The sequence below is a fragment of the Syngnathus typhle genome, linkage group LG11, assembly GCF_033458585.1.
Source record: "Syngnathus typhle isolate RoL2023-S1 ecotype Sweden linkage group LG11, RoL_Styp_1.0, whole genome shotgun sequence".
NCBI classification, from domain to species: Eukaryota; Metazoa; Chordata; class Actinopteri; order Syngnathiformes; family Syngnathidae; genus Syngnathus; species Syngnathus typhle.
Genome location: NC_083748.1, coordinates 1,794,710 through 1,819,559, shown reverse-complemented (window position 1 = coordinate 1,819,559; position 24,850 = coordinate 1,794,710). Strand labels below are relative to the sequence as shown.

Genomic DNA, 24,850 nt, shown 5'->3' with positions numbered 1-24,850 from the left:
CCCAAATAGACCGGAAGTGACCTCAGGTAAACCGGAAGTGACCCCAAATCAAACCGGAAGTGACCCCAAATGTACCGGAAGTGACCTTTTTAGACCGGAAATGACCCCTAATAAACCGGAAGTGACCTCAGACGAACCGGAAGTGACCCAAATTAAACCGGAAGTGACCCCAAATAGACCGGAAGTGACCTCAGGTAAACCGGAAGTGACCCCAAATCAAACCGGAAGTGACCCCAAATGTACCGGAAGTGACCTTTTTAGACCGGAAATGACCCCTTATAAACCGGAAGTGACCTCAGACGAACCGGAAGTGACCCAAATAAACCGGAAGTGACCCCAAATAGACCGGAAGTGACCCCAAATAGACCGGAAGTGACCTCTGGTAAACCGGAAGTGACCCCAAATCAAACCGGAAGTGACCACAAATGAACCGGAAGTGACCTTTTTAGACCGGAAGTGACCCCAAATAAACCGGAAGTGACCTCAGCTAAACCGGAAGTGGCCTGTTTTAAACCGGAAGTGACCCAAATAAACCGGAAGTGACCCAAATTAGACCGGAAATGACCCGAATCAAGCCGGAAGTGACCTTATTTCAACACTAAGTGCCCCAAATAGCTACATTTGCGCTAACGTCTTCGTTTATTGTCCGATTTAACCCGTTTCAACATTTTTATCCCAAAAGTGAACCTCCTGAGGCCGTTTTTTTTGTTTTGTTCCAAATTTAGAAAGATTTTGGCGCAATTGCTTTTTCTTATTTTCCCATTCATTCTCTATGGGGATTCAACATTTGCTCTAACTTCTACATTTTTTAACTGATTCAACCCGTTCCAACTTTCAACTGTACATCTTTTGCCTACCTATTCCACAATTTCCCACTTACCAAAAATTCGAAATTTGAAATTCAACCAAATTCTCCCAAATTTCGTTTTTTACTCTAATTTCTACATTTTTCAACCCATTCCAACTTTCAGCTGTTCATCTTTTGCCTACCTATTCCACAACTTCCCACTTACCAAATATTCCAAACTTTCAATTTTGAAATTCACCACAAATTCTCCAAATATTCTACATTTCTCAAGTAATTCAACACGTTTCAACATCGTTCGGCAGCATTCCCCGAAAAAGTTATTCATACATTTCGCCTTCACACGCAATTTCTCCAGAAATTGCAAAATTCTAGTTATTATTATTATTCTATTTTATTCCCGCCACTTTTTTGTCCCGCTTCTTCTTCCACATTTTTCATCCGATTCACTCCATTCCACTTTTCACGTATTCCAAATATTCACGACATGAGCGCTTGTATTTTTCTCATTCCGAAAATTTTCCGATTCCGCAAAATTCCCAAAATTCCGACAAATTTTTCCCCATCCATTCTTAATGGCACATTCGACATTTCACAAAATTTCGTTTTTCACCTCTAACTTCTACATTTTTCAACCGATTCAACCCATTCCAACTTTCAACTGTTCATCTTTTGCCTACCTATTCCACAACTTCCCATTTACTAAAAATTCCAAATTTTCAAATTTGAAATTCAACCAAAATTCTCTCTAATTCCGTTATTCCACTCTAATTTCTACATTTTTCAATAGATTCAACCCATTCCAACTTTCAACTGTTCATCTTTTGCCTACCTATTCCACAACTTCCCACTTACCAAAAATTCCAAATTCTCAAATTTGAAATTCAACCAAAATTCTCTAAAACTTCGTTTTTCTACTCTAATTTCTACATTTTTCGACCGATTCAACCCATTCCAAATGCATTGACCTTATGCTTCCCACATTCACTCCCATTCACCCCCACTTCCACTACGCTTACACATTCAACCCTTGACCCCCAATTCCAGTGTGGCGGCCATCTTGGATTGACCCTCAAGTGCCCCCAATGAACCCAAAATGAACCGGAAGTGCCCCAAATCAAACCGAAACTGACCCCAAATAGACCGGAAGTGACCTCAGGTAAACCGGAAGTGACCCCAAATCAAACCGGAAGTGACCCCAAATGTACCGGAAGTGACCCTTTTAGACCGGAAATGACCCCTGATAAACCGGAAGTGACCTCAGACGAACCGGAAGTGACCCAAATTAAACCGGAAGTGAACCAAATAAACCGGAAGTGACCCCAAATAGACCGGAAGTGACCCCAAATAGACCGGAAGTGACCTCAGGTAAACCGGAAGTGACCCCAAATCAAACCGGAAGTGACCCCAAATGTACCGGAAGTGACCTTTTTAGACCGGAAATGACCCCTAATAAACCGGAAGTGACCTCAGACGAACCGGAAGTGACCCAAATTAAACCGGAAGTGACCCAAATAAACCGGAAGTGACCCCAAATAGACCGGAAGTGACCTCTGGTAAACCGGAAGTGACCCCAAATCAAACCGGAAGTGACCCCAAATGAACCGGAAGTGACCTTTTTAGACCGGAAATGACCCCAAATAAACCGGAAGTGACCTCAGCTAAACCGGAAGTGACCTGTTTTAAACCGGAAGTGACCCAAATAAACCGGAAGTGACCCAAACTAGACCGGAAGTGACCCGAATCAAACCGGAAGTGACCTTATTTCAACACTGAGTGGCCCAAATAGCTACATTTGCGCTAACTTTTTCGTTTTTTGTCTGATTTAACCCGTTTCAACTTTCAACTGTTCATCTTTTGCCTACCTATTCCACAACTTCCCATTTACTAAAAATTCCAAATTTTCAAATTTGAAATTCAACCAAAATTCTCTCTAATTTCGTTTTTCTACTCTAATTTCTACATTTTTCAACCGATTCAACCCATTCCAACTTTCAACTGTTCATCTTTTGCCTACCTATTCCACAACTTCCCACTTACAAAATATTCCAAACTTTCAATTTTGAAATTCACCACAAATTCTCCAAATATTCTACATTTCTCAAGTAATTCAACACGTTTCAACATCGTTCGGCAGCATTCCCCGAAAAAGTTATTCATACATTTCGCCTTCACACGCAATTTCTCCAGAAATTGCAAAATTCTAGTTGACTAAATGCTGTCATGATTTTATGTGGAGGAGGGGGCGACTTAAAACATTTAGTTCTGGCAAATATCCTCTTGTTCTTTTATGAAATGCGCGGTAACACACAATCATTCCAGTTGTTTGTTCTTAAGTATTAAATTGAATTAATCGAGCTGATTTGCTAAAATGGGACTTGTATTCTCATGATCACAATCATTTTTATTTGTAAACATGTGTGGCCTCACGGGTGTGATTTTTCTCAACGTAACGAAAAACGTATTTTGATTGGAAATGTGTTGAGAAATGCAACTAACTTTATGTCCGGTGCTTTGTTTTTGTGTGTCGTTCCAGTGCTTTTTGTCCACGAAAGATTTTTTTTTTCCCCGGGTGTAAAAAAGAAGAAAGATATTGATGTTGTTTTCCATCACCCGCCAAGAGCAAAGGAAGACGACAAGGGGAGAGAGAACAAAGAAAGAGAAGATGAAAGGCAAATCGAACGCGTGGTGCCATGACATGTCGAGTTCCAGGATCGATACCCACATTCCCAAGAGCGCATTCCGCATGCACCCCCACACACACACACCATAACCACCACTACCGTGTCACTCACTCAACCACTCTATTAACAGCAAAATATATATATTTTTTTAAATTTGTGTACTGGGTGAGCAAAAACAAGACAAAATTTGCGGTGATGACGTCAACCTAGAATTTTGCAAGGAACAAAACAAAAGCACCTTTCAATTCGAGCTACGACTTGCATGGAGTGATCGCTGAGTTGAAACGTCTTTTGGCAGTGAGGACGTCAAGTTGCTCTTGAAAAACCCATTCAGAAAGCACTTGTCACTCGCCTTATGTGGTGAAAAAACGAGAGAGTGTGGCCACATGCTGGATCCAAATAAAAAAAAAAAGTTTTGGCGTCACAGCAGAAGTCCGTATCGAGGCCGAGGCCGCCAAGGCCACTGAGCCAATGCCTCGGTCCGAGGCTTCACTCATCAATCGCTGTTAGACTTTGCGCCGGCTAAATTGGACTTCTGCGCTTCACCAAAAACATCTGATGACCTATGGGCCTCTATGCGCCCACACGCGTCCAGCAAATTTAGAGCCCGTCGCTTCGTGAGACGCTCCGACTGAGTAGATGGCAGAGACAAAAGCACAGATGTGAGAAACGTTCCCGAATGGTGAAGGTGTTAAGTGGCGCTAGCTGCCGTGTGTTTTCTGAGAAGATGAAAGAGGGCGCAAAAAAGGAAAAGTCGAAGAGAAGCAAATAAAAGAGGAGGCGGTGGAGGAGGTGGATGAGGAGGAGGAGGAAGAGGAGGCAGAGGAGGAGGACAAGGAAAGGCCATGCTGAGAAGCAAACATACGATACCCCACGCTCAGAGTTCTCCACGTGTGAATCTCTCTATCGGAGCAGGAAGGGCAAGAAGGCAGGTGTTGGTGGGACGGGAAGGGGCAGAGCCAAAACCAGGAAGCAGGATGGTGGGAATCATAAAAGGGCGACAGTGAGAGAGCACAATCAGAGAGGTTTTTTTCTTCTTCCCCCAAAAGGCAAAGAAAAAGACAAATACTGCCAACTGTTGCAGACGACTTTTTGCTCACATCTGTACATAAAAAGGCAATGATCGTTCATCCATGCTAACACCTGCTCGTTGGCTAAGAGCGCTTTGCCTGATGTGGGCACGACATTAGCATTGACCCTGCTTAGAATGCCAGTTGTGGGAGCATCTTCAGATGCCACGTTTCTGCTTGTTGACTTAAAAAACGCACCGTTTCTGCATGTTTCTCCTATCGGTGCTTTCGGGCGCTTTTCAGGGCTGTCTACTAAAAGAAAAGCTCCTCGGGTGGGAAAGGTTTAAATAACAAGCCTTTTCCATCAGAGAGCATGCGTGCTATCAATCATGTTGTTCCGTTTGCCTCTATTATTTAGAGACGGGGGTCTTGGGGCCATCGGGCGCTGCTTCCCGGACTCCCTGAGGGCCCACCTGCTTGCCAGAACATCACATTCCCATTAAGGCGTCTTTATTAGCGACGTCCGCCGCCTTCTCCAGGGGAATCAAAGTCATCCTGAAAGATTCATTGCACACTTGGCCGCACTCAGAACTCATGGGCTCCTAGAGTCTTGCGAGACACACACATTTGCAATGAATGAATTATGGATAGAGCCAATGAGAGGCTCAAATGAGGGTTGAGGGATTCTAGCCCCCGTGGAATTGCTTTGGAAAATTCAGGTTTGTGCCATGAAATTTGGTGAACGTGTCTATTAGGAGTAAAGCCACCCAAAGAAAAGAAATGCAGTCAATTGGCCTCGAAGCAGGCAGGTCATGCCCGATTGCTCTCGTTCATCCAACCGAATGGACCGCCCCCACCCAAATAAACACAATGCCAAAGCCAGCAACATGAAATTGGCTTGACAAAATGAAAAAGGTCAACACATTGGAAAAGTACGTCATTGAGTTTGGAAGCAGACATTGCAGGCTGCATTGGCTCAGTTGCACCCAACAGGATGTCAAAAAAAGACAAATTGGGAGGCGTATCTATCATGAATCGACTGACAAGAATGATAGTCTGCCGTTTTGCTTTCAAGTGGCCACATTGTTTACATTGTTTGTGGTCGGCACATGCTTTTCATCTGGAAATGTGCTACCTACTCTGCTTTCCCCAAACTTGTGCTCATTAAGAGAGTTGACAGCAAACTGACACGTGGCAAAGTGGTGCTACGACGCCGCCACTGATTGCATTAGCATAGTGGTCGGATGCTCGACAATCACCCGTCTGGAACGTTGCGAGGCGAGGGGCCACTTGGGCTCCGTCTTGCGCTTTTTCATGCCGACAAAAAAAAAATCTCACGTTGGCCAAATAGCGGCGCAGCGTTGAGGTCTGCAATGGGGAAAAAAAACACAGCAAAGCAATCAGCCAGCACAAACTGCTGCTTGTTTGCTGGTAATAATAGTCAGAATGCTTGAGAAAAAATAGTGAGCGAGCGATAGAGTGAGAGAGAGAGAGGCCCACCGTAGTTTAGCCGTGATAACGCCAAGAGACGTGTTTTGAGGGCTATTTTTTTTATTCATTCTTATTTCATCCCTTTTTAATCACAATAAAAAAATCGAGCTAACACAGTCTGGGTTGCGTCTAGGATTTTTAACTTGTGCGTAGCGCAGTGCTTCTCAATTATTTATTTTCTGCTTTGCCCTTCAGGAAGGAAGAATAAAATATTTCACCCCCCCAACTACAAATCGTATCATTTGTCTATAAAATTGTAATAGGTGCACCTCTGCGTAACATTGTATCCTAATGAACATGTTTACTACAAACACACACACACACACACATTGCCTTCCCCCACTGGCGAAAGACAAAGGATACATAAGTGCATCCATCCCTCCGTCCATCCGTACATTGAACCTCACTCAGCTCCAACTCCCAACTACTTTTTGATAGCCCTTTTAAAATTGTCAGTATTTGTTCCAAGTCAGTGTAATTAAGCCAATCATATTTTCTACACATTTGACAAAATTTGACATCCTAAAATGCAACGTACATAATTCTTGTCCATTTGTCAACGGGCATAAGATATTAGATTTATACTGGAGTTGGGCAGGAAGCTCGCTTGGATTGTAGGTCTTCAAATGTAATATGACGGGGCCGATAAGTATGAAAAAAAAATCATTTCAGCAAAATAAGTTGATTGCATTTGTGGCAGCGAAAAGAAGAGGAAGGAATAAAGATAGTAGAGAGAGGTCAGTGATGGCGGCAAAAAAAAAACCACAACCGAAATATTGCACCTGCCATTTTGATTGACTCATTTGATGTTCCTTTAGTTGAATTTTTCTTCCTTTTGGATGTCGATTTTGTTAATTGTTCCCTTACGCAGAAACCTGAAGGTTTAACATCCAATTTTGTGGACTAATTGAATTGAGTTGGAGGCGCTCCCATTTCACACTTTTGGGACCATTTTTGAAAGCAACTCAATCAAGCTGATGTGCGGACAAAACAAAACACAAAATCTCTGTGCAAAATATCAAGCTTGGATGGCAGCATTCCTGTTTTTTCCCACCGCAGGAATTCTCTTGAATAGGCCAGAGCGGCCCGTGTGATTGTCAGTAAAAATGCGAGCACCGACCTGCGTTTGAAGGTGAGGACGAGGCCGAGGAACAGGATGAGCAACATGAGGATGCCCGTGACCACACCCGCCAGCTTCACCGTGCCGTCCGCCGGTTCTTCCGGCTCCGTGGTGTCCGAGTCCTGCGTGGAGGCCCCTACGCGGGAAGAACACAATCACGGCCATGTCGTCACAAAGCAGGCTCACTGGCAAAAGAGCAAAAGGCGCGCGCGCGCGGATGTCGGCCATTACAAAGCCATGCAGGGAGCTGCGCAGCATGCAACACTGACACGTGACAAAAAGTTGACATTGTGTTTGGAGATCCTGCCCCCAAAGCCAGTTGGACTTTGCCAGGGTAAAAAGGAGAAAGTCTCCCGTTTGTATTTGGCATCAGTTGGACCCCTGAAGCTGATTGGATTTGGCAGAAACACCTGGAGAAGCCACACCTGAAATGAGCGGCCATTTGAGATGGAAACCCGGGCCACTTTGACATATGTTGTGTTTTGGCCACTTGACGGACGCCTCGTCTCTAAACGTACGGATGGAGTGTCTCGAGCGCTGCATCCGTTGACTTGGCTTCATGTTGGGTCGGCACCGGCTCCCTGTGCAGGGCCGCCGCCCTCCACCCACCAACACACACACTCTGCAAGTGACCCGAGTCGGATGAACTTGATGGAGAATTGATGTGAGCATAAATGGAGAGCGCTCAAAATCAATAACATGCCTTCAGCTTTTGACGACATTGGCGTCAGCGCAATAAAAAAGCCAGTCGGGGCTGCATGCGGCCTGCTCAGCCTCAAGTGCGCAAATTGCGCACATTGCAGTGCGTACATTGCGCTCTTATATCTGCTTTTAGCTGCTCTGCACGGTTTGGGCTTTTCTGTTCTGTATCGTTTCTGCTATTCCATCCTATTTTATTTGAAGGACAACACGCAACAAAAAGCTCGCTCTGTCATTTGGCGAGAGCCCGCGGTGAGATTCCTGCCTCCTAAAACAGGGCCCGTGCGGTTTGGTGGGGTGGTGCATTCTCATCACGCACCCCTGCAGGCGCTTGCTGACCCCCGTTTGTCACCACTTGACCATCTTTAGTGTTTTTGGCTGCTCTCGCTTAGCGTCAGATCCATTTTCCGGACAGAGACACGGCCTGGCAACATCAGAGGGGGCGGCCGGACAATTTTTACGCTTGGACCTGCGTCAGCACGAGGACAAACCGCTTTTATTTTTACAGTCCAAAACTCGGTCTGAGCTCAAAGTGGCTTTTCTCATTCCTCCACTGTGGCCCGCTGTGACTTTGGACAGAAATGCTTTGATTGGCTTTTTGCGTTTGATCAAAGGGCAGCGTGTCAAATGCTTCGAGATGTCATCTTTGTACTCGTCTTGTGATGTTACTATTCATTTGTATCGCCATTGTTAACATGTTCGCGTTTGATTCGTTCTCACTTGAAATTTCAGCCCATTACAGGGCAATTGAGCTACCATTGTGACATTTATACTCAGGATCTTGCAATATCGTATTAGCGCAGCAAGGGTTAGCGTATTAGTATTTGATACTTCTCCTTTGTAATGCTTTATGTCCTATGTTGTCATGTTGTTCAAATAACTTTCAAGTGATCTTTTATAATGTTAGGACGATGTGCGTATGTGATACGGTGCACGCATAAGTGTGATTCTTGCACGTCTTCATCCCCTGAAGGTCTTTTTGCATCTGTAACCACGACAACTGGACCGAGTATTGTATTCATCATCATCGTCCGGTGTGGAGGTGTTGTTCCTGCATACACGTATTTGTAGCCATCTGTGGACATGTATTTTTATTCCCTCCCCTCTCTCTCTTTGTTCATCTCGCTCGCTCAGATTGCATGATGAAGTGATCCGAGGGGAATTACGCCGGAGAGCGCAGATATTAAAAAGTTAATCTCATCCAAACACACAAGATTGATTCTTCTCGCACTGGCCCCGAATGAGATATTAGGTACACCTTGATTTTATGCCAGTGTGCGCGTGTGTGTTTGTTGACTATACCAAACATGTTTGGAATATCTCAGCAGAAGAATGCATGTGGAAATGTAGCCCCCCCCCTCATACATTATTAAGTATTTACTCAACACACATAAAATGCATAAATTTTAGCGCAACTCAAGCCTGAGTGTGCGTGTGTATTACATGGTTACATGGCCGTGGGTGGGGGTGGGGGGTGATGCTTGCCTCCTGTATGGATTAGTGTTAGCATGACTGAGTCTGTTTAACAGGATTACTAATGTGAACGATGCTGCCTGCGCGCATGTACTTGAAAGATTCCGACGTGCGTTGTGTGCATGGAAGCACTACATACTGTATTTTGTTGTTGAGTCTCTCGTCTGTCTTTCTGAGTCAGCTAGGTAAGCGTGATCACAAGACTCGTAGCTTTAGTGAAGTTAGGAAAACAACCAACCAAAGAAAAACCTCATCATGAATCATCATTGTAAATCATATCGATGACTGTGAATATGGCAATGGCTCATCTGTTGCATTGAAAAGAACATTGGCAGTTTCTAAGTTGAAATTCTGAGCATTTGAGCAATTCAATGAGAGCTCTAAATGTCTAAGTGTTGTCACTGAATTTGATAATCGATTTCTAATCAATTATTGATGAACTGTTGTTCCTCGAGATTGGCACGAATCAATTTGCATTACATGAAAATATAAATGACAAAAAATTATATGATAATCAGAGTGAAAAACATATAAATTAATAACTCAATGAATTGGAGTGACTCGCAACGTATCATGTTGTAATTGGCAAGAATCATATTGCATTGGGATTGAGGTAGATCAAATCATATAATCTATCAAAAAGAATATTGCATGAATGTGGATCAATTACAATCTAACTTTCAAAAAGAATATCACTTGAGTTTACAGTAAGTGGCTCACACGGTATTGGAAGTGAAGTGAATCATCCGAATTTCAGTGAGGCATATGACCTCGTATCACGTCCCAGTGAATTGCACGGTATCGAATTGTGGAATTATTCACATTTGTGTAATCGGAGTGAGTCAGATCGCATCGTAGCTAGCGTTAATCGTACCGCAATGGTCATAAATCACATGGCATTCTAATAAGAGCAGATTGGGTCGGATCTTTTTTGGAGTGAATTGTGGTGCATTGTAAACTATCAGAATGATACGGGAATCACATCGCATTCCAAATAGAGTGAATCGCTTCGAATGGGCATTGTGTCAACATGAACAGTAAGTGGAGCGGATTTTGGAGAAACTGCCTTGCCTCTTAATTGGGATGAAAAAAGGATCTTGAAGGATCCTGAATCTTAATTGGGTTGAAAAAAGGAATTAATCATTTTGTCACTGGTAGGAATCACTTCACCCCATAATGGCAAGGAATGGGAGGAAATGTGCTGCAACTGCCATGCATCCATTTCCCACCAGATGTGTGATTGCCTGTATGTCGTTGGAGCTCGATTGCAGTTCACGGTCGTAACGTGAGCGACGATCCACATGGTGCACCGCTCGCCATCATGCTGTCGTGCCGCAGCCATCCTGTGATAGCCAATGCTCAGGGAATTTGATGGCGTTTTGTGGCACAAATGCCCATTTGCACTTTGTCCTGCCTCCAGTCTCGCGCTGCGCTTGCGCGCTGTAGGCGCTGTCTCGGCCTTTTGACTCGTCTCGCATTTGCGTCATGCCGGCTCACTTAACCGGCGGCGCCTTATTGCATCAGCGCCTCCGACGGTAACAATCACGTGCGACCTCACCTCTAATGGAAATGTCCATTGAAAGTGACACTTTGCATGCACACACACTTTTATTTCCCACAAAGAATCCACAACTAGTCATTTCCAATTACAAGTGAGGGGTGCTAGCGTCATTAATGGCAGCGGGAACCCATATGATTTCTTGACTAACAACCAGGGCTGTGGACTCCGACTCGGGGACTCGGACTCGGTCGGACTCTGTCATTTTTGCCGGACTCGGTGCTGATTTTGACCGAGTCCACCGAGTCCGACAATAAAAAAAAAAAACATTTGTGTTTATTTTTCGTGCGTATTTGCTTCGGTTTTTGGTCAAACGCGCATGCGCGTGAGGGGAAATCCCGCAAAGGAGGAGGGACAAACAGAGCGATTGGTTTTACTGGCTTTTTGATGAATGGCGACTGTGACTACGGGTGCCCATTAGGTCCAGAAAAGCTGACAAGACGCTTGCCAAAATGGCGAGGAAAAAATGCACAGCTAAACGAATATATGACGATGAACACAGGACGTTTTTAACAGAGTTAAAGTTGTTTTTTGTTGAACGCTATGGCAAGCCATTCTGCCTGATATCTCGGACGTCATTGGCGCATTTAAAAGCTTCAAATGGTCAGCGCCACTTCAGCTCACTTCATGCCAATATCGATAAGGACTTTGCAAAAGGGACTGAATTTCGCAAGCACAAGTTTGGAGACTTTGAATAAGTCAGGCAGAAAAATAGGTACAGTTTTTCAAAACAATTACGAAGCACTCAGAGACTGTCACACTTGCATTGTTTCAACTGGCTTGGAACATTGCACGGGCTAAAATGCCATACAATGAAGTGGAGTTCGTTAAAATATGCCTCAGTGACGTTATTGAATTTTATTTTCATCATGCTGCTGAGAATGCGCGTAGGAATACTGTCCACAGCCCTGCTTGCTTGTTATGAAGACAAATTTAGTTGTTGCGTGCGCGCCCGCGCCTGCCTGCCTGCGTGCGTGCACGTACAAGACCCACAATGCCCCGCGCGCAGCCAAGATGGAAGAACCCTGGAGCAACGAGAGAACAATGTTTTGCCTCTAGATTTAGGGGGGAAACGGAGCGTAAGTTACGATCAATGCGGCCACGTTGAGTTGCACTTAGCCTAATGTTTACAATATGTACCAATGTAAAGGACGATTATGTCACCCAGCTTATATCATTGATGTGTTTCGATAGTTGTGGGGTCGTCACTAATTATTTGTGTTTAGATAAATGTCTGAGCTATAATGGTGTAATTAATGATTAAAACTTGAAAGTATCTGTTTATTGTATTCGTTTATATGTTTAATAAAGACAAAGCCATCACAAAACTGTTGTAATTATTTAGATTTTGATCTAAATTAGCCTTGAATAAAGACTAAGCAGTCACATGAATTAACAGAAAAAATGGACAGCCGGACTCGGACTCATGGTCCACAGCCCTGCTAACAACAGACCAAAGTTAAATTCCAACGTAAGCGGTTCATTTCAAGCGGTCACCACTACTCACTGTCACATTGCAATGCCAGCGAATCCATTTCAATTGTATGGCGATCGCACTGCCGTTGAAGGAATCACTTCACACTGAAATTGCAATCAATCATATCTTGTTGCATCGCAATTGGAGTGAATCCAACGGAATCACAAAACAAATTGAGATCCCTTTGAAATCATGTGAGTGAACAATATCCTGGAGAGCGGAGCAGAGCTTCCAGCCACAGCTTGGACGATCTTGTTTTCTCCAGCGTGGAACTCATCTCACTGATTCTAAAGTAAGTTTGAATCTTTTTATTACACTGTTCAATCTTTTTACTTCACAGCCGGAGTACCTGAGAGAGCGGAGGCTTCGTGGCCGTTTGTCTACCATCGATCATCGGACACAAAGTATGGCTGCGGATCAAGAGGTTTGTACGGCTTCGTCCACCAACTGCACCCTTCTCTTAGAGAGGTTGTCCCTGCTAGAGGGTGCCAAGGGAGGTGGTGAGGTGGGCCCTAAGGAAGTCGGGTGTGGAAGAGGGACTGGTAAAGGCTGTGATGGCTCTCTATTGCAGAGCCTGCACAACTGTTAGAACAGGAGTTGGCGACAGTAATGGGTTTGAAGTAAGGGTAGGGGTGCACCAGGGATCAGTGCTCAGCCCATTACTGTTTGCTATCGTGATGGATGTGGTATCGAGGGAAGTGAGGGGTGGACTACCATGGGAGCTGCTCTACGCGGATGACCTGGTATTGATGGCTCACAGCCGAGAAGACCTAGCTAGCAAGCTAGCGGCCTGGAAGACATGCCTGGAAGTGAAAGGAATGAAGGTGAATGCGGCAAAATCAAAGGTCATGGTCGGTGGTGCTGGCCTGGGAGTGATATTGCAGTCAGGAGCATGGCCATGTGGAGTTTGCGGGAAGGGAGTGCAAGCTAACTCTATCCGGTGCAAGGGTTGCCAGAGATGGGTACATCGAAGATGCAGCGGAGTAAAAGGCAGCCTACTAGCTGCAAGTGAGACCTTCCATTGCAAGCGGTGTGGGGGAGAAGTCGCCCAAGCAAACCCAGCTGAGCAAGAGGGGCTCGTGGTAGATGGGGAGATGTACGAGGTGGTGGGCAGCTTCTGCTATCTTGGAGACATGATTAACGCTGATGAGGGGGTGGACCTAGCAGTGACCACAAGGGTGAGAAGCGGGTGGAAGAAATTCAGGGAACTCATGCCCTTTTTAACATCTAAGGCCCCATCCCTGAAGATGAGAGGCCAAGTGTACTCAGCCTATGTTAGAGGTAGTATGACGTACGGAAGTGAGGCATGGGCCCTGAAAACAGAACACGAAGACAAACTAAACAGAGCAGAAATGAGAATGATCAGATGGATGTGTGGTGTTTCAATGAGGGAAGAAAAGAGCAGTGCAGAGCTGACACAGAAGATGGGAGTGGAGGCCATAGTGGATGTGGTGAGGAGAGGCAGACTGTGATGGTACGGACATGTAGTGAGGAAGGACGAGAACGACTGGGTGAAGAAAGTTATGTCGTATAACGTAGAGGGAACAAGACCCAGTGGCCGACCTAAATAGACCTGGCAGGTGACCGTGGCAGTCGACATGGAGGCACTCGGCATCAACCACGAGATGGCCATGGACCGTTCCCGGTGGAAGAAGGCCATATCGAGAACCCAGTCCAACCCAGCGGCGCCTGGAAAGCGGACCTTAAACCGATGATGATGATGATGATGATGATGATGATGAGAGGGACGTGTCCGCCAGTTAGAGCAGAATTGCGCGATAACAGTAGATGTGGCGGATACAGACGCGGACTGTAGTCAGCCCGCTAGCCCAGTTAGCATTAGCTCCAAGCGGCTTGCTAATCGCGATGAGCCAGGTAAGACGCATAGCCGTCCAAAGTCATCTCGGTCTACTGGCCCTCGCACTTTGGTCATAGGTGACTCCATTACCCGAAATATTACGCTTAAAAATCCAGCCACGGTAATGTGTATTCCTGGGGGCAGAGCACCCGACATAGAAGCTAATCTTAGGGAGCTGACTCCCAATAGGTCTAGTCAACAGCGTAGTTCCAACAACACTAGCTACTCGGACATAGTGAGACACGTCGGCTCCAATGATGTTAGGATGAGGCAATCAGAGATCACAAAGAGAAACATAGCGAGGATTTGCGATCTTGCCAGAAAGATGAGTCGGCATCGAGTATTTGTCTCTAGCCCCCTGCCTGGGAGAGGCACTGATGAGAGGTTTAGTAGATTATGCTCCCTTAATCGATGGATGGCTGGGTTCTGTAAAAAGCAGGGACTGTATTTTATAGATAACTGGCCCTCCTTCTGGGGCCGCCTCGACCTGCTGAGGAAGGACGGCCTTCACCCTAACCGTGAAGGCGCCTTCACTCTTTCTAGGAATATAGATTACTGTTTGAACCGCACATGACAGGTCACTTTAGAACAGGCCGGGGCACAGGTGATTAGGCCACCTGTCAGGATGGGTTTGGAGTCTGTTAAGCTAAACTTAACTTAACTCGCGCTAGGCTAGACTTCCAGCATGCACATAGCTCCTCGTGTAGACTAGAGCGTGACAGTTTGAATAGTGCTACAGTACACATCAACACACTTTCTACTGGGGTAGTAGACAAATCCAATCACTCCACCCCTACCGGTTTTGCTGATGAAACGGTGCCTGTTTCAGATAATTTTACATGTGTAACAAATATTTACTATCAGATTCCCACGGTCGTATCGTCCCACCGCGCTAACAAACATTCGAGAGGTGATGTCAGGCCTAGAGAACACAATCTTACTCGCATCTCGTTTAAATATCCGTCGATAGATACGCACCCTGATCGACCGATTACACTTAAACTCGGTTTTATGAATATTAGATCGCTTCATACGAAAGCAGTTCTCGTTAATGACCTCTTCACGGAACATAATCTAAACGTTTTTGGTCTCTGCAAGACCTGGTTAAAACCTAATGAACTGCTGCCGCTTAACGAGGCCTCGCCTCCAAATTTTGTGAGCTTGCATGTGGCGCGTCCTCGAAAAAATGGTGGGGGTGTCGCCCTTATCTCGAATTCCGAGCTTAGATTTAGGCCTCGTTCGATCAACGTATTTAAAACATTTGTCCGATCCACCGCTCTACCGTCATTTGATCTTGCTGTTATTTACCGTCCACCTGGGGCTTACTCTGGCTTCCTGGATGAATTTTCAGAATTCGTGGCTGATCTAGTAACCAATTATAATATAGTAATTATCATGGGTGATTTCAACATCCACATGAATTCACCATCAGAGCCACTTACTTCGGCGTTTCAGACTTTAACTGATTTGGTTTTACGCAAGCCGTACAGGCAGCAACGCATAAGAATGGAAATACCATAGATCTGGTATTATCCCGAGGACTTGCAACCTCAAATATAGCAGTACTGCCATACACTACTGTTCTGTCTGATCATTACTTAATGAAATTAGAAATTCTAGTTCCTTGTCAAAGACAAGAGAGCAATCAGCATTATAGGAGCCGTAATTTTAACTCCATGACTACAACTGCGCTATCTGAGTTACTGTCGCCGGCAACCGGCATATTTCCCGCATACACCGGCTCTATTGATAATCTTACAAATGAATTCAATGCGACATTGTTAAATGCCATTGACTCTGTGGCGCCGTTACGTCTGAAAACTCGCCGTAGATTGCCTACTCCGTGGTTCACAGATGAAACACGTACGCTTAAGCAATTATGTAGAAAGCATGAGCACAGATGGCGTCTAACCAAACTTGAGGTTTTCCATCAGGCATGGCAGGATAGCCTCCTGAAATATAAAGATGCGCTTATCTTAGCAAAAACTCGATATTTTTCGCAAGTTATTAATCTCAATAAAAACAATCCTAAACACCTATTTGATACAGTGGCAAAGCTCACTCTACGCCAGCCGACCCCCGATAGTTCCTTCCACTCAGCTGACAAATTCATGAAATTGTTTGCTCAAAATATTGAATCCAGTAGGGACGAGATCAAGAATACCACTCCAATCGCTCAGTCGAGCCCGCCGTTTACCAACGCTGATGATCATGCAACAACCCTCTCAAATTTTAAAAGCGTGTCCCTTGAAAGTCTTACACATTTGGTTAGTGCGGCTAAACAAACAACATGTTTACTCGACCCTCTTCCAGCCAAACTACTTCAAGAATTATTTCACATTTTAGGACCGTCCGTCTTAAATATACTAATCAATCTGTCTGTCTCCTCTGGGATAGTGCCAACAGCCTTTAAAACCGCTATCATTAAATCGTTACTTAAGCGACCAAATCTTGACCCGGACTGTCTCAGTAATTATAGGCCAGTTTCAAACCTCCCATTCATAGCAAAACTTCTTGAAAATGTAGTAGCGCAGCAGCTTATTGATTACATGGTTGCCAATAATCGATATGACTCTTTTCAGTCTGGTTTTAGAGCTAATCATTCCACTGAGACAGCACTTGCTAAAGTGACTAACGATCTCCTCATAGCTATGGATTCAAACACTTCATCTATATTGTTACTACTCGATCTTAGTGCTGCCTTCGACACTGTAGACTTCGATATTTTATTAGGGCGTCTTAAAAGTTGTGTTGGTATTTCAGGGTCAGCACTAGGCTGGTTCCATTCCTATCTATCAGACAGGACACACCGAGTGGTCCATGGCAATGCGTCCTCGGAGCTCTATAATGTTACGTGTGGTGTCCCACAGGGATCGGTACTCAGACCAATTCTATTTAATATTTATATGATTCCGCTTGGGGACATAATACGTAAATATAATATTAGTTTTCAATGCTATGCGGATGACACCCAATTATATATGCCGTTATCGATGACAGATCCCCGGGATTGTTGTAATCTTGAGGCGTGCCTTGCGGAGATCAAGCAATGGATGTCTCTCAACTTCCTTCGTCTTAACCCAGATAAAACTGAGATGTTGATAACTGGTCCAACTCGTTATCAACAATTTTTCAAGGAAACCGCTTTAACTATAGATAACCGTACTATCACTCAGAGCGATACTGTAACTAATCTCGAGGTAATATTTAACCAAACTCTCTCCTTTCAAAAGCACATTAAGAATATAACCAGAATTGCGTTTTTTCACCTTCGTAATATTGCAAAGATTCGTCCGATCCTCTCGATCGGTGATGCGGAAACTATTATACATGCGTTCGTCACGTCGCGCCTGGACTACTGTAATGTATTATTCTCTGGTCTTCCTAAGTCCCGGATCAAAAGTCTACAATTAGTACAAAATGCTGCTGCAAGGCTGCTCTCACGGACAAGAAAATTTGATCACATTACCCCAATATTAGCCAACTTACATTGGCTCCCGGTCTATTTAAGATGTGACTTCAAGGTTCTTCTATTAACCTATAATTCACTGCATGGCTTAGCGCCTTCATATCTCGTCGACCTAGTTGTTCCTTATGTTCCGTCGCGTAACCTCCGTTCGCAAAACGCTACTCTTTTAGCGACACCGTGGGCCAAGAAAATATCTGCAGTGTCTAGAGCATTTTCTATTCGGGCTCCAGAGCTTTGGAATGCCCTACCAATGGATATTAGGACTGCTACCTCAGTAGAAACATTTAAGACACGTTTAAAGACACATTTCTACGATATGGCCTTTAACTAATCTGTAGTGGCCGATTCGGCTGGAGTTTGTTTACTCTCCCTCTCCACCCCACCCCCCTCGCCGGCCGGGGAGGTGGTTAGGTGGCACCCAGGATGACAGCGGTGATCTGGATTCTCATGGACCAATTCAGGACGGGGGAACTGCAGCTCAACCTCCTCGAAGACACTGCCAGGACAATTGAGGGCTCCTCCGGCAGCGCTTCGCTTTGACTTGGGCATCCACTTTTTTTCATTGATTTTCATATTATGTATCATGTGTGCCTTCTCTGCATCCATTTCAACCTGGTGATCCTGAAAGGGGGATCCTTCCATCTGTGGTCCCTTATCAAGGTTTCTCATTTTCCCCTGGCAGGTTTTTTTTGAGTTTTTCCTTGCCCTTTTGGGAGCTTAAGATCAGGGGATGCTTTGAGAATAACTGTCAATTTTTGTCTATGTGAAGCCCTTTGAGACTGCTTGTGATTTAGGGCTATACAAATAAACTTGACTTGACTTGACAATGTAAATTTGTAATTGGAGTGAATCAAATCCCACTGGAATCGAAACGATAAAATTTATTCACGCAAGTTGTGTGACCATGTCATTAGAGTCTCATATCCCAATGGGATAAGAACAAATCATCCAGATGGCATCAGATTTGAATCGGCAAATATGGAGGCAATGAACCAAATTCTATTGGAACTGGCACAGATCGGATCACAATTGTGAGAGAAATCAGATTGCATCCCTGTCAGTGGAGCCAATCTCATCTTGCAAAGTCAACTGTATTCTTTCGTAGGGCAAGTGGAAAAAGATGGCTTTGCCTTTGATGCTATCAAAGTCAATCGTACGGCAATCGGAGTCAAATAGTATCCTGGAATCTGAATGAATAACAAAATGGTGTCGGGAGTGCCAACGTGTGCGCATGCAAGACGAGAAGATGGCTTGAAAAGGTCCAGGATAGAAAAGCGTGTGAGCGTTAGACGTCAAATTGTGCCACTCGAGCACTAGAAGGCACCGCCACTGGGACACGGGGCAACAACCATCAGTGCCGAAGGTCACCGTTACCACTCTTTGGCCCATGTTTCTTCTCATCCGACTTATATTCAAAGCTGGCCAGCTCATGCGGACAAAGCGCGTACATTCAGACAGTTGCCAAGGATACAGGAGAGATCGGCCCTCACCCGAAGAAGAAGCCCGCTCGTACGTGAGTCGCTCGTCCTTGCAAAAGGACAAAGTGTCTGACAAAAACGTGGAGACATTTGACGAGTGGCTCTGGATGGTACTACAAGAGCAACATGGTCACCAATGAAAAAGAAAAGTGAGTAAAGTCATCTCAATTGAAATTCAATTCTCCTCATTGAGGACCAAGCACAGCGAGTGTACCGCCGTGGTACGCACGTGATGGCGATGGAATCAACGCTCCCACGCTTTCCCGACACACGGACGGATGGAGGGAGGGAGGGAGGTACAGACAGAATGCAGCAGGATGGCCGTGGCGTACGTGGACCAAATCAGTTCAGGATCAATGACGCAGTCAGTGTGATGACGGAAGGGGGGCCGATTTGTGGTGGGTGACAAACATGAGGGAGATTTTTTTTCTTTTCTGGGGGAGAAGGGGGGGGGGTCGTGTGGACGACGGCGACTGTGTGATGAGACGGGAAGCAGATAGTCTGCCTGTAAAGCAATAATCACCTTCGTTGGGGATGACTAGAATGTACGGCGTGGTTATTTGTCCCCTACCTATCACCACTAAGGAGCACCGGGGCCGCACGTCCCGCCGCCAGCCAGCGTGAGAGGGGAACAAAGACAAACAAGGAAAGAAGAAACAGCGGCTAAGAGCAAAGGATTTGACAGCGTTGAGATTGACAAAGCGACAGGACATACAGCCAAAAGGCGAAGGAAAAAGCACAGAGGAGGAAAACCACGGTGGGCAAAACTTTGTGGCTAGTTGCAAAATGCAAAAAGCTGGAAAAACGATCATTCGACTGGGCAACATGACAGTCGGAAGTCATGCCAGGGGAGCTGCCTTTGGTTGACCCGCAAACGAGGCACCGCGCCCTAAGCCAGCGTGTTTGCGTCTTCGTTGGTTATTTTGCAAAATGCGAGACGTTGGGCAGCCAGCCACAAAGTTCGGCGGAACACATGCCAGCACCAGTGTGGAACACACACGCGTGCACGCACGCACGCACGCACGCACGCACGCACGCACGCACGCACACACACACACACACACACACACACAGGAAACAAGACCATGTTTGATTGACAGGTTTGAGCAGGTGCGGCATGAGATGATGCAGGAAAAGGAGCGCTGGATTGAGTGCGCTAGATGGCGCACCTGAGCAACGCAACTTGGCCAAAAGTATTGGGACCTCGGCGACAAGGTGCTCGGTGGGAAGATTATGGAATTGTCTGAAGCTTAGAATACTGCTTTAAAACTTACTTTGCTTGCTTTGAATCCCAAACCCAGGGCATAAAAGGAAATTTGAAACCCGGTTGTGGTCACTTAGAAGCCTCGTCCTGAATTAAAATCCAATTTGAAAGCTGAGCTTGGCAAACCCAGAGCCGTGCTCCAAATGCTGACTTGAGACCAAAACGGCAAACTCCAAATTGAAAGCATACCTGACACCATCCGGGAACCCCAATTTTGAAAGATTTCAAAACCCGAATCCCAGTTAAAAGGCCAAACTACCCCTAAAATGTAAGCATCAATAGGCCCCGGTTTGATGACGCTACACGTCCAATTACGTTTGGACGTGACTTTAAAGGCTAGTCTAGCATCGTCAGCACGAGCAGCGCAGCCGTTTTGGAAACAAAGACGACAACCACAGCCACACGTGGAAAGACGCTCGTACCTTTGTTGGCCAGACGGACGCAGCCAATTTTGGTTTCCTGCAAGCAGAAGAGAGCGGACACAGTGTTGGGGTCACGTTGTTGCTTATGGGGTTAACACTTATTTTGATTTTGTGATTATTTTGAAGTGCTGACTTAGAACTGTTAATTCTGCCTATGCTTGGTGTAACATTGAGTCGCGCTCCACCCGGGAGTGTAAACATCTGCTGGCTGACCGTTGTGAAGATCAAGAGATAAGACCACCTCTGCAACTTGCTGGAACCAGTTTGCAGAGACGACCCCAGCTGAAGCTTTCACAAGATAGACATATTCTGCAGACCCCACCTTCCTTGTTGAGAATAAATACGATTGGTCCAGGGGCAGAGATTGGAATTGCTTTCAAGCACTTTTGTGTTGCACAAAAGGGATGCTGGCTCTCCCCGCTTGCAAGCATAAAAATGGGCATACTGTTTCTATACTGTGGTTCTTGCAAGGCGGTAGAGTGAGGAGTTCCCTTTAGCATAGCATGCTCACGGCGCCGTGTGAAAGGCCACGCCTACATATCTATCCTGCGCAGGGCTCTGCGACCCGCGCCACTTGATAATATTGAGCTCAACAAGCGCAAAGGAGAAGTCAGAGGCCTGACGGCCAATAGAGGCTTTCTCAACATGAAGACCAGAAGAAAAGCAAAGTCAGTCATTTTTCTTTGAAGCAGACGTCTGTCCGTCCGTCCATTTGGTGAAGGCCTCCTCACCGGGGCGCGCCCTCACCGGTTGCCAGCCAATCGCAGACATTTTATTCCTCGTGTTCTCCATGGTGCCCAATCGGATGAAATGGGAAATTTGCATCCCCCAAAGTCAGCTTATCTGAGCATCCTGAAATTTACTATCCCGAGCCAGCCAATAAAAGAATACTGTTTTTTTCCGTGTATAATGCGCCCCCATGTATAATACGCACCCTAAAAATGGCATGTTGATGCTGGAAAAAAGCCTGTACCCATGTATAATACGCACCCAATTTTTATGAATTTTTTAAAAAAAAAAGTATTTTTATTTTTTATTTTTTTAAGTCCCAATGATCGTCACACACGCAGGGAGGCAATGGGTCCCATTTTTATAGTCTTTGGTATGGTCTTAACTAGGCTGGATGTAATTTTTTTTGTTGGCGTTGATTTCTCCGACTGCCCGTAAAGGGACCACCGCAATCCGTGCGCACATGTGAAAAAGGCGTGCGGACGTGAAAAAGGCGGCTCTGTATGGGAGAGACGTTGAAGAGGAATAAAAACACCCTTGGAAACCAAAACTTGCCCCTCGTCGTGACTCGGAGCCGCAACAATCGTTTCGGATTTGTGTAGGGTACATTGTGACAGCAAACGAGCAGGTGATCGAGCAAGCGTCTGATACGGTCGTATGGAGCGTGTTTGAAGTGAACAGCAGAGACGAAAGGAACAAGGCAAAGTGTTGTGAAATAAAATATTACCTGTAATACGCATTTTGTTATTTGCTGATTGAAACTGCTAATTAAACTGTGAATTGAAACTAATAGGAAGAAAACAACTCTCGCTCTTTATAGAACTGACGTGTCTTGCGCATCCGTTCTGCGCATCGGATCCATAGTGCGCATGCGCAGTCATACTGCCTCCGTATGACGTCCGGTCCGCGATGGAGATTAAAAAACAAACAATATTTGACAATAACACACCATCAAGGATTGCACCATCGCATCAAACGATGTGTCGTCAATTATGAATTTTACTGACTACCGTTTTTTTCCGTGTATAGTGCGCCCCCATGTATAATACGCACCCTAAAAATGGCATGCTGATGCTGGAAAAAAGCCTGTACCCATGTATAATACGCACCCAATTTTTATGAATTTTTTTTTTTAATTTTATTTTTATTTAATTTTTTTTTCAAGTCCCAATGATCGTCACACACGCAGGGAGGCAATGGGTCCCATTTTTATAGTCTTTGGTATGGTCTTAACTAGGCTGGATGTAATTTCTTTTGTTGGCGTTGATTTCTCCGACTGCCCATAAACGCACCACCGCGCTCCGTGCGCGCACGGGAAAGACGCGTGCGGACTTGAAAAAGGCGGCTCTGTATGGGAGAGACGTTGAAGAGGAATAAAAACACCCTTGGAAACCAAAACTTGCCCCTCGTCGCGTGTGCGTGTGTGCCCGTGTGTGCGAGAGCGAGAGAGAGCGAGAGAGAGAGTGCGAGAGAGAACGCTCAACCGTAGCGCGCCGCCGACCGCCCAACTGCACCGCGCTGGTAGCATTATTGTGACAGAGCCGTCGCTGAAATTTAGAAGATATTTTTAAAGTCCTGATGTACTTTCTAAAATTTAAGTGGACCTCAGTGCGCACTGCGCAGGGAGCTTAATTTGGTGCGGTCGCGCAACCGCAGCGCGCCGGGCGCTCACTGTCGCATTGCTTAAAGAGCGCCTTTGTGTTTTAGGATGAACAGCAGAGACCAAAGGAACAAGGCAGTGTTGTGAAATAAAATATTACCTGTAATACGCATTTTGTTATTTGCTGATTGAAACTGCTAATTAAACTGTGAATTGAAACTAATAGGAAGAAAACAACTCTCGCTCTTTATATAGCTGACGTGTCTTGCGCAGCCGTTCTGTGCATTTTATTTCACAACACTTTGCCTTGTTCCTTTCTTCTCTGCTGTTCACTTCAAACACGCTCCATGCGACCGCAATGCTCTCGTATCAGACGCTTGCTCCATCACCTGCTCGTTTGCTGTCTGTCACAATGTACCCTACACAAATCCGAAACATTTGTTGCGGCTCCGAGTCACGACGAGGGGCAAGTTTTGGTTTCCAAGGGTGTTTTTATTCCTCTTCAACGTCTCTCCCATACAGAGCCGCCTTTTTCACGTCCGCACGCGTCTTTCCCGTGCGCGCACGGAGCGCGGTGGTGCGTTTACGGGCAGTCGGAGAAATCAACGCCAACAAAAAAAATGACATCCAGCCTAGTTAAGACCATACCAAAGACTATAAAAATGGGACCCATTGCCTCCCTGCGTGTGTGACGATCATTGGGACTTAAAAAAAAAAATAAAAAATTTAAAATTTTTTTTTGTACCCATGTATAATGCGCACCCCAGATTTTAGGACAATAAATTAGTTAAATTTTGCGCACTATACACGGAAAAAAACGGTAAGTGTGTTGGGCAGGATGGCTGAATGCGATGCGCGATTGACAACAAACAAGAAGAAAGGTGATTTCAAGTTTTATTTCGAGGGAGATTTGTCATGTCTCGTCCCCAGTTTTGCTATGTTGCCATAGTTTCTGTTCGCGTCGCCCCTCCCTTCCTGTGTCACGTCAATCAATGTAACGTGTTTTGTCTTTAAGTCCTGTCTGCCCCTCGCTCACCGTCGGATCATTGCATGTGTTACTGTCATGATGTCTGTTTGGTTTCTGTTCCTGTCACCCTGTCTTTTTGTTCCACGTCTTTGTCGGTCAGTCCTGTTGTTGGTTTTGTTGTACCATGATTTTCTTAAAAAAAAAAAAAAAAAAATTAAAAATTGTACCCATGTATAATGCGCACCCCAGATTTTAGGACAATAAATTAGTTAAATTTCGCGCATTATACAAGGAAAAAAACGGTAGTCTAAGAAGGGCTGAAGCATCTATTGGATGCTCATTCGTTCTCCAATCAACTTAGAGCCACCAAACAAGTCTCAAGAAGCCAAATGATGCAAACGGACTGGCATCTTTTGAGAGACTTACCCCATTGGCTCTGCTGAGGGCCTGGAAGTAGATACTGTAGCTTCTGGAGGGAGCCAACGGCGGGTTGGAGAAGCCGCTGTAGTTCTTGTTGTCGCCCACCGTGAACGACTGGGCCGCCGTAAGACCGGAAGGCACTAGCTCGGCCGCCATGTAATACAGCGAATTGGAGGTGGAGGCATTGCGGAAGCCGAAGGGCACCTCAAAGCACTCGGGGGCGGCTCGATGCGACTTGGACATGTGCAGCTCCTTGACCACCACCTGGTAGCAACTAACGACATCACACAGAAGAAGAGTTTCTCGTCAAATAATGGCTCGGAGCC

The 24,850-nt window shown here is 45.4% G+C and overlaps 1 protein-coding gene and 1 long non-coding RNA gene across 2 annotated transcripts in view; one reads left to right on the top strand and one right to left on the bottom strand.

The window, feature by feature from the left end:
• The window catches only part of LOC133161814 (uncharacterized), a 38,760-nt gene extending 32,544 nt beyond the window's left edge, over positions 1–6,216 (top strand). Inside the window, exon 3 of the long non-coding RNA XR_009716133.1 lies at positions 3,342–6,216. This is a non-coding gene — a long non-coding RNA (uncharacterized LOC133161814). The remainder of the gene's footprint in view (positions 1–3,341) is intronic.
• ptprt (protein tyrosine phosphatase receptor type T) overlaps positions 1–24,850 on the bottom strand; it is a 150,771-nt gene that overhangs the window by 59,038 nt on the left and 66,883 nt on the right. Inside the window, exons 14-17 of the mRNA XM_061290451.1 lie at positions 24,531–24,798; positions 20,809–20,845; positions 7,111–7,246; positions 4,360–4,392 (exon numbers count right to left, since the gene is read on the bottom strand). Of these exons, the coding sequence (XP_061146435.1) occupies positions 4,360–4,392; positions 7,111–7,246; positions 20,809–20,845; positions 24,531–24,798 (474 nt within the window). The remainder of the gene's footprint in view (positions 1–4,359; positions 4,393–7,110; positions 7,247–20,808; positions 20,846–24,530; positions 24,799–24,850) is intronic.